The sequence below is a fragment of the Cicer arietinum genome, chromosome 4, assembly GCF_000331145.2.
Source record: "Cicer arietinum cultivar CDC Frontier isolate Library 1 chromosome 4, Cicar.CDCFrontier_v2.0, whole genome shotgun sequence".
Lineage (NCBI taxonomy): Eukaryota > Viridiplantae > Streptophyta > Magnoliopsida > Fabales > Fabaceae > Cicer > Cicer arietinum.
The window spans coordinates 24,895,587-24,907,829 of record NC_021163.2 but is presented as its reverse complement, the minus strand read 5'-3'; the positions used below and the strand labels follow the sequence as shown (position 1 = coordinate 24,907,829).

Genomic DNA, 12,243 nt, shown 5'->3' with positions numbered 1-12,243 from the left:
CTTTCTTTTATTACCTAATTCCTCACCTTGTCACCTCCATTTTTTTTTTTTATCTATTAGTTTTTTATTAAACAAATAATACAAAACATAAGACATAAAGATTTTAAATACTAAAGTAAAAAGATAAGAAAACACACACAAATATTTTATATTAATTTGCAACAATTGTTGCTACATCTAGTTTTTTTTTTTTATAGAGATATTGTGTCTTAGTATAATAATAGATTTAATCCATTAGAGTATCATTAACTCAACTTCTCTATGCTTTGAGTATTCTGCAAGCTTCTCCAAGCTAAGTATTGTTTACTTGTTTCTCCAGACATTGAGTATTATCAAGCCTCTTCAAGCACCTCTATATTATAATGTTTCAACATTCAACCAAAAGTATAGCATCTCGATTTCGTAAGAAGTTTGGCTTCACTTGTCTCTTAAGTAGAATTTTTATAGTACCTCTCCAAGTTAAGTACTTTTTTGACTATCTCTTTAGGCTACCACTAGAAACCTTTTAGTTTTCTCAAAAATTTATGAAAAGACCTTTGTGATGTTGAAGAATCAAATGAATATACTTATATCCTAGGATTCTAATCTTTGGAAAGACCTTTGTGGTAGCCACTCTTGGGTGAATTTACAAAAAGATTACAAGTTTGTGTCTAAATTGACACAAATTATCTTCAAGGATTCTAATTCTCGTTGAGAGCTTATTATAGTTTAAATCCTATATCAATTCAAGTATTATAGGTCATTCATAACTAATTATGATTGTACTCGATTAATTTATAGAGATTTCTAATGACTCTCATAAGAGAACATATTACAATTTGGATATCATGTTCATGACTTTTTTTATATATATTCATTCAAATACGAACATGTCTTTTTCTTTCTTTGTTTTGATCTTTTAGACTTGTCCTAAGATATTAAATTTATGAAGATAGTCTTAGATCTTTTCTATATTGACATAATAGTCATAGTGGAAACATATGTTTGGCTATTGTCAATATGAACAATGTTATATTTTGGATAACATATTCGTTTTGGACAACATTGTCAGCTTCTTCAGTTTGAAGAAAATTATTTTTATAACTCTTAAAAATATATTCGTCGAGAAAAACAGTCTTTGGAGATGTTTAGAGGTTGCTACTTTTGTATATGTAGTTGTTTAACTTCACACTTTTTTATTGTGTAAGTTTTAGAATACATTGTACCTTTCATAGGACGAGACATCTTATTTCGATCTATATTGATGTCTTGTTGATTCTTCTTGTTTGATCTTCTCGTTGAAACAACAAAAATATTTGGCTGGGCGTTGCAATAGAAGAATCTTGAGCTTAACAATTCTCTAAAGATTGTTGAGTCAGAGGAATGGTTGATCTTCATTGTTTTATTCATATGCTTGATCACTGTCAATTTTTTACAAATGCTTGCTTGATCAATTTTGAATATTCTCTTCATGTCTTTTGATGATCAAATGCTTTGACTATAAGCACTCGTTCTGTCATTTTATATGTGATTCATCTTCTTATTTAGAGGATGACTTCACATATAATGTGAACACATGTCTTATATCATTGAGAATTTATATACAATTGTGAAGTTCCAAATTCAAACTCGAAATATAATGTCTAACTTAATAATATGACATTCTGTTAGTTGAACTAATACTTAAAAACTGTTATTTTTTAATTCAAATCACTCTATTGTCATTTGTCATAGTCTTGATTTGTGCTATGTTATACTCCTTATGTCCGTTTTTGTAATTGAATTTTTAGTTTTCTTTTACATATATCTACACATATAAAGGATATTTAGTTTTGTGTAGTCTACTTTCTTTTCCCTCTAAATTACTCTTCTCAATTTTTTTATCTCCCAACTCCTTTATTTTTTCTTAAAAAAGTTGTTTGATTTTTTCTCAAAAGTATACTTTCTTTTCTCTTATTTTTCTATATTTATTTATACCACAAATTCTACCGCGTTATTACTAACTGTATAAATTAAAACATATATAATATATAAATAACTTATAAATCGTGAATAAAACTATATAAAGAAACGGATAATAAACACACATGTTAGTGTAATAAAAAAATAGACAGCTGAAAATGAGAGTGATCATCTGCTGCACGCTGATTGAAAAGAATAATAGTGAATTTAATATGTTGATATTTTATGTTGATTATCATAATATACTCTTTATATATAAATGTGTTTAACTTTGACTATTATTTTCTAAAATAAATCAATAATATTAATAAAGAATATGTTTGAAGCAATATAATAATTAAATCTAGTAATTTGAAAACAGTTCACATTTAATTTTTTTTTATATAAAATGCTTATAATAATTAATTAACGACGGAAGGAGTATTTTATTTCCTACGATTAAATTATTAATGCCTTGAGAGGAGGTGACATTTAGCAGATCACATGCCTTTTCAGAGATTTATAGTAAATCTTGCGCATCACAATGTAACTTGAATCATTGTAATAACTATGATAGAGTATTTACTGCAATTTAATAGTCATTAGTCTCATCAGAAAATTTACTGGAAATACAAAAAAAAAAAAAAATTGTTTTTCAACCAAACTTTTATCTAAAAATAAGAGTAAGATATAGAATGACTGACCACGTATACGAGGTATCCAAATTTCTTATTACTCAATCAACCATACTTATAATTATAATTGTTTAATTTATTGTTAAAATAATTTAAATATAAACATAATTTTAACATGGTATACATCACTTTATTATTTACTCACACAATTAATTATTTAAATAATTTATTTTATCAAAAATGAACTTATTATAAAGTAACAAGCAAATATTTTCATTATTCTTTTAAAGTATGGCATAGGCGAATTTCATCAAAGATGAATAATTTATTAAGACCATAATGTAGAGGGAGGATTTAACTCCAAAGACTAGTCTAACTTATGTAAGATTGTTCACGGAGATTTAAAGCACACCGCTTTATGATATTACTTATTAGCGCAACTTTTTTAGTCTGATAAATTAATGTGTCATCTAAGATAAAATAATTATAACAATAATAATAATAATAATGTGTAATCATTTCATTCAGGTATTAAACATGATAATACAGATAACAACAATTGAAAAGATATAACATGAAGATAGTTTGGCCGAGTGGTCTAAGGCGCCAGATTTAGGCTCTGGTCCGAAAGGGCGTGGGTTCAAATCCCACAGCTGTCATTTTTATTTTTATTTTTGTTTTCCTTCATTCAACGTTAATTGGGCTGGGTAACAAATCCATTAAACCCTAGCAAAAACGAAGTGTATAAAAAACCAATTCATTTTTCTGATTCACTTTTCACAATTTCAGTTGATTTTTTATTTTTTTTGCATTAGCAGAGATGCAGATATTCGTGAAAACCCTAACTGGAAAAACGATAACCCTCGAAGTCGAGAGTAGCGACACCATCGACAATGTCAAAGCCAAAATTCAAGACAAAGAAGGTTCAAATTCTTAATAAAATTCACTCTATTTCATTTTCAATTTCCATGCAATATTAACTATGATACTAAATTTCTTACTCAGGCATCCCACCCGATCAACAGCGTTTGATATTCGCCGGGAAACAGCTTGAAGATGGAAGAACCCTAGCTGATTATAACATTCAAAAGGGTAATTTACAATTTCACCTTAATATTCATTTTTTATTTAATTTTAGTATAATTTTGATTAATTGGATTTAATAATTTTGTAGAATCTACACTGCATCTCGTCCTCAGGCTTCGTGGAGGTATTATTGAGCCTTCTTTGATGGCTTTGGCTCGCAAATACAATCAAGACAAAACCATTTGCCGCAAGTATGTAAATTTCTAACTTGCACTTTTTTTTCCTCCATTTTTTAAAATAATTTTTTGTTGTGAAATCAGTAATTTCAAGGTTTAATTACTCTGGACAAACTATGTAAAGATTTTTAATTAAGTCCCAATTGTGTTCCTTAACTTTTAAATATTTTGTAATTGGATCCATCAGTATAAGGGCCTATTAAATATATTTAGTACATGATTTTTAAGTTCAGGTCCTACTTAAATTTTTTTTAAAAGTTCAGCCTGATTAATAAATTTTTTTGACAGAAGCCTGATTAATAAATTTTCAGTTCAGTAATCTAACTAAATTAATTTTTATGACAAGCTGAGGATTATTAGTACAATTTGTTAGTTCAGGGACCAGTTTACAAATTCCCAAATACTAGGTTTAAGGTTTAGAGTTTAGGGTTATCATGTATAAGTTTAAGGTTTAAGGTTTAGGGTTATTCAACCTAATTCAGAGACCTACTGAATTATTCAACCGACTTAATCACAGTTTATTTATGTCTACTTTTGTAGCGGTGACCTGTGATATTTTTGTTGGGATTTATGATTTTTCACATTTTTTGGTTTGTTAGATGCTATGCTCGTCTGCATCCAAGGGCTGTAAACTGCCGGAAAAAGAAATGTGGTCACAGTAATCAGGTCTGGTTGTTTTCCACTTTATAGTTTTTTTAGTACTGTGGTGTTATTATTGGGATTAAGTGGTTTGGTTTGCAAGTGAAATAAAACTATGCATCACTGGAAAGTAATATTGTTTACCTTCTCTTGCAGTTGAGGCCAAAGAAAAAGATTAAGTAAATTATGGCTCTGATGCTGTGCGTCGTTTGTGGTGAGCTGACAGACAATTGTTTGATTAATAGATGATAATGTGCTTAGTATGGTGTTTGTCAATGTTTGATGATTTTGGATTTATTTATGTGGTATTCAACTTATATACTTTTATGACATTTTGATCTCTTTCATGTTTCAGTTATAAGTTTTTGAAGATTAATTTCTTCTTTTCTTATACTAATACACTAGCAACAGTTTTTGTTAAAAAGTTATTTACTTTCCTGTTTCATGTTGCTGTTGCTTTGATATTTAATTAAACTTAACCATAAATCTTGTTATTATGTTATTGATTATAATGATAATTAGCAAACCTCATCATTATTCAGGAAATTGATCCTGCTCACTACCATGCACATTGCATGACATGAAATACTTGGCATTACATTCTTTTAAATGTGGCATTAGTCATTTAAGTTAATGTAGTTGATGTACTCTAGTCACAATTATAAGCAAACTTAATTACTTTTTACCTTATTTAATACTAATAATATAGGCATTTCTAAAATATCTCTTAATATAGATTTTATTTTTGGTGACTATTTTATTCTCATGTTACAAATTTTTACAACGAGTAAATTAGAGAATACAATTATTTTTTCAATTACATTAGAAATTAATTGTAGTTAACTAAAATTCTTGATTAGTATGATGTTGATATTTTTGTTTTTTAATTGTGACCGGATAGAGTATGAGCATTACATCTGCAAAGTCAAATTATCTCTTGAAATTAATCTAATAAACTAAATGATTTGGAATGATGATATGATTACTTGAAATCTTAGTTTAAAGTAACATCCACGTGTTTAAAATCATATTATATTATCGAATCATTCACTTCAAGTGGCAACATCATAGATAAAACTAATTAATAAAGGCTAAAAAGTTAACAGATCATTGTTCCTATAAAATTAAGATAAGAAATACTATTTAGATTTATTCGTTCATTTTATATTGATTTCTAGTTGGTTAATTTCGACGAGCTGATTTCATGCTCCATGCCTTTAAGTTCTCCACAGTGATCTGCTCATTACCATTATTGAACACAAACAAATGAGCTTTTTCTTTCACTGCTAGCTTTGGATAAACCCTAGACAATATGTTTGTTTTCCCTCCAGCTCCAAAACTCTCCACTACAGAGTGATCAATCTGCCATCAAAATCAAACATTAATTAAATTAAGTATTATAACTAGCTCTTTAAAGTTAATTAATGTAATTAAATATGTTTTGCACATACCAAACTCCTAAGAGAAAGTTTCATATTATTTGCCAAATCCACATCTACAAAGCCCGCAAATGATGGCTTGTACAATTCAATATTCGAAGAGGAACTATTTAGAAGCACACTAGTTAGAAACCATGTAAATTAATTGGAAGAATTAGTCCTTATAACATAACCTAAATTTATTTTGACAACAAACCTTCTTGCATCAGAGCACATGAGAATCACGTGTTTGTTTGAAGCTTTGAAAATTCTAAAGAACACTGGAGTATACTCCTCAAGTTTTTGTGAAGCCAGTGTCAAAAGTCCAAATGGTCCAACCCCACCTTGAACATTTGAACCCTTTAGTGCACAGAGATCCTCTGCATTCACCCACCTAGGATCAAATTCCTCTGCCTTGTCCAAGCTTGAGAATGATAATGTAACTTCCACATCAGCCTAAATTATATTTATTATATAATCATGAGAACATAGATTAAATTATAAACCATGCCTAATTATCATAAGGTTGAATTAAGTAGCAACTTAATTAAGAAATTAAAGGATATAAGACTAATTTCGTGGTTGATGTTGTGAGCTAACGAGGTTGATGACTCTATTCGCAATCTCAGCACAACAATAATATATATATACATACATACTCATATTTATCATTCCAAAAACTCAGTAGCTGACCTGAGCTGCGGTAATCCCTTTTACTTCAACATAATCTCCTTTCTTAAGCTTTTGGTTGCCTATCTCAACTTTTTTCCCTCTCAGAGTATTTAATTCTTCAACGGGCCATTGTCGTAACTGTCTCCCACCAGAATCAAGCCACACAGTTCTTGGAATTGCCTGAAATGTTTAATATACACATTCCTTAAATAGACTATTCAATAAATCAAAATATAACCCATGTAAAAAATTGATCTTTTTCTCTTATAATAAAAAAGAGATAACAAGTATAACTAGGAATGAAGATGAAACTAAACTACTATAATAGCGACATAAATTTAATTCAGCACACATAAACTACCTGAATTCCTGCCCATCCTTTCTTAACATCATCTTCTTTAGAATCTGATTCATTTGCCCATCCCCATATGATCCTTCTATTCTTGCTTGGGTCAAAGAATGATTTTGAAGCATAGAAGTTGCCATAATCATATCTAAGGCCACCCCAACCATCCTCTGAAGTGTTATCTGGAATATACTTATCCTTATTTTGTAAATACGTTCCGATGGTATAGTATTCGTATCGAGTCATGTCAAGGCTATTCTTTAGCACATGCTTAACACTATTCCCTGTCATAGAAGCATCTAACCCATTTTTTCCATTTAAAGAAACTGGATAAAAATCTGGACATTCCCACATGCCCGTGGTTTTAGCCGAATGGATCGGGTGCTTGGCCCGAATCCATTTCACAAAATCCTTACTCCTATATAAATAGGCTAATCCGCTATCTTTCTTTTTGCCGCCAATAAGCATTCTCCAATGTCCATCCTTGCCCAACCAAGCCGTGGTTGGGTCCCGAAACACTGACCCGTTCATGCTGTGATCCGCAATCACAATTGGATTTAAGCGGTCAGGCTTAACCCATTTTGTGAGAAACGGATCAGATGCATTTGCGGGTATAGCAAGACATTGGACCTCATTGCTTCGCTTGTCAACAACTCCCGTGTAGAGGATGACAGGTCCTTGACCCGGGAGGATCGTGGCCGACCCAGACCAACACCCGTATTTGTCAAAGGGTTTGGATGGGTATAGGGCGGGTTGAAGTTGTTTCCAATTGATGAGATCCTTTGATACTGAGTGGCCCCATACAATGTTACCCCAAACAGCTCCTTTGGGATTGTATTGGTAGAATAGATGGTAGACTCCTTTGTAGTACATGGGCCCTGTTTTGTTGGAATTGCATTGCATGCATGGTACAAGAAACAAATGTTAAATGAATTTTAACAACAAAAAAAAAGTTAAAAAAATTGTATTGTATTTGGTCATTAATTGAAAGATGACAAGATAATGCAAAAGAAAAATTATGAAAAGTCAAAGGTGGGAAGAGTTCGCTGACCATTTGGATCTGGATGTTGGTGATTAAAATTGATTCATCATCCATGCATGTTTATTATACCACCGATTATTGGACCAAGTGAGGAATCAGAAAACAGAGAAAGTTAGCACCATTGTGCAATTGTATGATTATGAATGTTAACACATAAATAAATATACGTGGATGTCATTTGGAAAAGCTAGCCAAGGATATTGAATTAGATGCTGAAAAAAATGTGAAGGATTAGTGAAAAAAAGTACACTCTCAAATAAAATCCATATGTTCATGTCCAACGATAAACACTAAATTTATTAAATAAATAATTCACACTTTAAGATTTGATTTTCAAATTATAATACTATTTTCTTTTTATTGTTCTCCCAATCAAATCTCTAATCTTAATATTAAAATGTGAGTTTTTTATTTGATAAATTTAAAATTAATGTTGGAGATGAAAATAGAAATTTATTTAAAGATTTTAGTTATGAATTTGATTAATATATAAATTTTTTTAAAATTGATAATAAATTTTTTAAACTTTATTTAAAGATGATGATAAATTTTATCAATTTGTATAAAAAATAGAAACATTATTAATATTTTAAAGCATAAGATATTTTACTTATTTTTTATTTCATTATTATAATTAAGCCTATACTACGTTTTGGGTATTAACTAATATGAATTGGATGAAAGAATTTAGTGGCGAAGTTAATTCTTGTGAAAAATATTTTTGGGAATGTGGTACAACATTGAGTCCACTATAAAAGTTTGAACTAGCGACTCAAAATGTCATCCACTTTAATAACCACCAATTCTTTCGGATTCAACATCTAAAAAAAATTATTAAATAGACTCCACAAATAATTTTATATCAATTCATTCAATGATAATTTAGTCATTAAAAATTATCTAATTTTTGAAATATCAAATTAAATAAACTATAAATTATGAAATTTATTTGTACTACTTTTTATATAATTTTGTACTAATTAGAAAAAATAATTTAAGAATTACAAATTATTTTAAATGATGATAAAATTCCCTAATTTTTTCACTCATAAAATTACACAATTTTTTTACTCGTAAAATTACCCAATTTAGACAACAAGAAATTTTTATTTTTTAATATTAAATTGAGTTAGTAATTAAAGAAAGATGGTGTATTTTTAATATAAAACTCTATTGAGGACGGTCTTAGTTTCCCTTAGCTCACTAAAGTCGTACTTGTTAAGGGTTATTTATTGGATAAAAATATTTTTTATTTTTATTTTTTAAAATGTGTTCATTTTAATTTGAAGAAGGTCTTTTAAGTAAATTATTGTTATAAAGATAAGACGAAATGTTAATTAATAAAGATGAATTTTAGAAAATAGTGAAAACAATTTTTTTCATCTATTTTCATTTTTTCAAGAGTTTTTTTTATCTCCTTACTAACAAGTAAAATCAATATTTTTTTTTTAAGAAATGAAAATAGAAATTTTTTCTTAAAGTAAACTACTCCTTAGTTTCCATGTGAACAAAAGCCGACTTAGGACGAATTGTGCATTAAACCAGATTAATTTTTAAACATGAATTCGACCCCTAACTTTATCAAACCCAAGAAAAGTTACTAAATAGTAGTACACAATTATTATTTTTTTTTGGAAAAATTTAATCAACAATTATAAAATAAAATTAGTTGAGTAATGCAATTAAAAATTTAATCACCGTATAGTATTACATAAACATTTTTTTTTCAATTTATCCTTACTTTTAATCATTGACTCATCTTAATATTAAAAATATAATTTTTGAATTAATAGTAAAATTGAAAAACAAAAAAACAATTAATAAAAAAAAAAGTATATCATTGTTAAGAATGAAATATTTTTCAAAAAATTATAAAAACAAGAGTAGGGAAATGATCAAAGCAAAAAATGTAAAATTTTGAATGAATAAATGGAAAACCAGAACTCTATTATGTTACAATTCTCTATGAGAAAAAAATAAATAAAAAGGCATGGCATGTTCTCTGAAATGGCCAAAATGAGCACATTTGTACATACATCCATGATGTTTCGAATTATGATAGGTTTGTTCAACAGTTTCTTTATTTGTAAATGGTAATACTGATGTAAGAATAATTCTAAAAGTGATGAATACATGTTTGTGAAGCAAATTTGGTCGAATTCATAAATAAAGCATATGGTGTAATTTTCCATATTAATGCAAAATAAGTCCATGTGTGAGTGGTCCATGATCCCCCAAACCAAATATTGGCAACGTGGACGCGAGGGGACTAAAGACAAGAAGTGACAGTTACTTGGTATGAAAAGGGCCACTCTTATTTCTATAACATTGCATTTTGGAATTGGACTTTGGGTTTGGTACTTTGATTCTTCATAATTACTCACCATTTTTAGCACAAAAATGTACAAGGTAGAAAAAAGTGATACTGCACTAATTGAGTGTAATATCAAATACGTTTATCAATGTCACCTTTTTCATTTTTTTTAATTATAAATATCATTAAAAACATAAAGTTATGATTTTAATTTTCTTGTATAATAAATTTTTAAGAGTGTGAGTACAACACAACTAATTATGTGTTACTTTACAAGTATTAAAAAGTTAAACATTTTTAAATAATTTGACAATTGTGATTAACTAAAAATATAAAAATTATTTACATTAAAAATGTATATAAATTAGATTTTAAAATTATTATTAACGAAAGTTTAATTTATCAATTTGTATCTAACTTTGTATAAGTGTTATGATTTAAAACTAAAGATTAAATATATTTTTTACATTTAATTTTTATTGATAATTTATCTTTTCTAATAGTAAAATAATTAATTTAAGTCTTCAATTATATGTTTTTTTGACAAGTCTTAAATTTATTTTTGGCATATATATATATCGCCTGATTGTATGAAACACCAATATCATATCTACAAATTATTAAATTTGAAATGTGTATTAGTCTAAGTTTTGCTCATAAAGATTCATAGAAAATACTATTCCATGAAAAACATCACAGATGGTTCCCAGATACTAAAATCTACGAAGCATTAAAATATTAGGTAGATTGTCCCATCTTGATGCCATGTAGAAGTCACAATGCATAATTGTGGAATCAATTAGAAAGTCATACAAAAGGCATACATATACATATACTTAAGGCTCATCGTAAATTTTTATATAAATGATTTTTTAAGTTATTTATTTTTATCAAGTTAGTTGTTTAAATTAAAAAACATTTGCTTTGTTAACTTTTTTTTTAATCAAGTTTTTTAGGTCTAAATATGTTAATATTTTTTAAATTTATTGATATTCACGACTCTCTGAATTTCAAACTAAAATGAATAGTATAACAAACATTTCCAAACTAAAAAAATTAACTTGTTAAAGAAAACTTGAAAACCATTTTACTATAATTAAATAATTTAAAGCTCATTTAACCTATATTTTTTCATTCAATATAACATGCGTTTCTGAATAAGTAAGCTTGCTTTATGCCTAACAATATCAACTATATTGTTTAAGTTTAATTTAATGTACTTTACCATATAAATTAAATAATTTACAAATCTTTTCAATATAAACCAATAAATATTAAGAAAGATATGTTAGTTAATTAATATATTATATTATATCACATCCATTAATGAGTTTATTAGAAAAATATAAATCTCAACATGATTAAAAATAAGATACAAAAAGCGTTTATGTTTATAAAAAAACATCCATCTTACACGTTGTATTTGTAGTGTTTAATTAAACTGATCGAAATATAAAGAATAATTCGGTGACTCATGTATTTTTATTATTATTAAATAATATAACAACACATCACTATATTTCCTAAAAAGAAACACATCACTAAATTCTAAAGAAAACACAACTAAATTCTATATGTTGCGTCAAATTTATTCAAAACAAACACTGAATGGAGTTCAAAAGAGACTTTTATACAATACTTATAATTAATTTTATGAATAGTTTGATAATTTTTAATTACACTTTAGTTATTATTTTCTCATCAACGTCAAATCACTAGAGTCCAATTCCCTTGTTAACTAAATATGGTTTTTGATCAAAAAGTTTAATGTCAATTTTACTCCTTCAAAGTGTATGCATATCGATTTAAAGTTTTTATCACTTTTTTCGTAGTCGTAGATGAAAATGATGAAAAAGTTCTCACACAATTGCAAATTTTTAAGTTCGAATCTAGTACATGATATCACTTCGAACATGATATCTAGGTATTCGCTACGTTGAATTAGGTCTTACATATTTATATATTTTTCCTCATTTTCTCTATAATTCTTTCCCT

General features: G+C 27.7%; 2 protein-coding genes and 1 non-coding gene across 3 annotated transcripts in view; 2 read left to right on the top strand and 1 right to left on the bottom strand.

The window, feature by feature from the left end:
- Positions 1-3,134: 3,134 nt before the first annotated feature.
- TRNAL-UAG (transfer RNA leucine (anticodon UAG)) lies at positions 3,135-3,214 on the top strand. Its single transcript has one exon. It is a non-coding gene; the product is annotated as a tRNA-Leu (tRNA).
- Positions 3,215-3,248: 34 nt separating this feature from the next.
- On the top strand, positions 3,249-4,810 carry LOC101496952 (ubiquitin-ribosomal protein eL40 fusion protein). The gene is made up of 5 exons (XM_004515158.4): positions 3,249-3,478; positions 3,561-3,647; positions 3,730-3,832; positions 4,417-4,483; positions 4,613-4,810. The coding sequence occupies exons 1-5, from the start codon at positions 3,376-3,378 to the stop codon at positions 4,637-4,639; spliced, it is 387 nt and encodes a 128-aa protein (XP_004515215.1). The 5' UTR covers positions 3,249-3,375; the 3' UTR covers positions 4,640-4,810.
- A 644-nt stretch (positions 4,811-5,454) lies between these two features.
- Positions 5,455-12,243, bottom strand: part of LOC101497282 (beta-fructofuranosidase, insoluble isoenzyme 1-like) — a 7,299-nt gene continuing 510 nt past the window's right edge. Inside the window, exons 2-7 of the mRNA XM_004515159.4 lie at positions 7,944-7,952; positions 6,908-7,770; positions 6,568-6,726; positions 6,092-6,330; positions 5,908-6,001; positions 5,455-5,818 (exon numbers count right to left, since the gene is read on the bottom strand). Coding sequence (XP_004515216.1) covers positions 5,639-5,818; positions 5,908-6,001; positions 6,092-6,330; positions 6,568-6,726; positions 6,908-7,770; positions 7,944-7,952 — 1,544 coding nt within the window. The 3' untranslated portion in view covers positions 5,455-5,638. The remainder of the gene's footprint in view (positions 5,819-5,907; positions 6,002-6,091; positions 6,331-6,567; positions 6,727-6,907; positions 7,771-7,943; positions 7,953-12,243) is intronic.

Bases quoted from the DNA above. Each gene is read 5' to 3' on its own strand.
- LOC101496952 (XM_004515158.4), top strand. From the start codon at position 3,376: ATGCAGATATTCGTGAAAACCCTAACTGGAAAAACGATAACCCTCGAA. The intron at 3,479-3,560 runs GTTCAAATTCTT...TTTCTTACTCAG, and splicing joins CAAAATTCAAGACAAAGAAG to GCATCCCACCCGATCAACAG. The intron at 4,484-4,612 runs GTCTGGTTGTTT...CTTCTCTTGCAG, and splicing joins AATGTGGTCACAGTAATCAG to TTGAGGCCAAAGAAAAAGAT.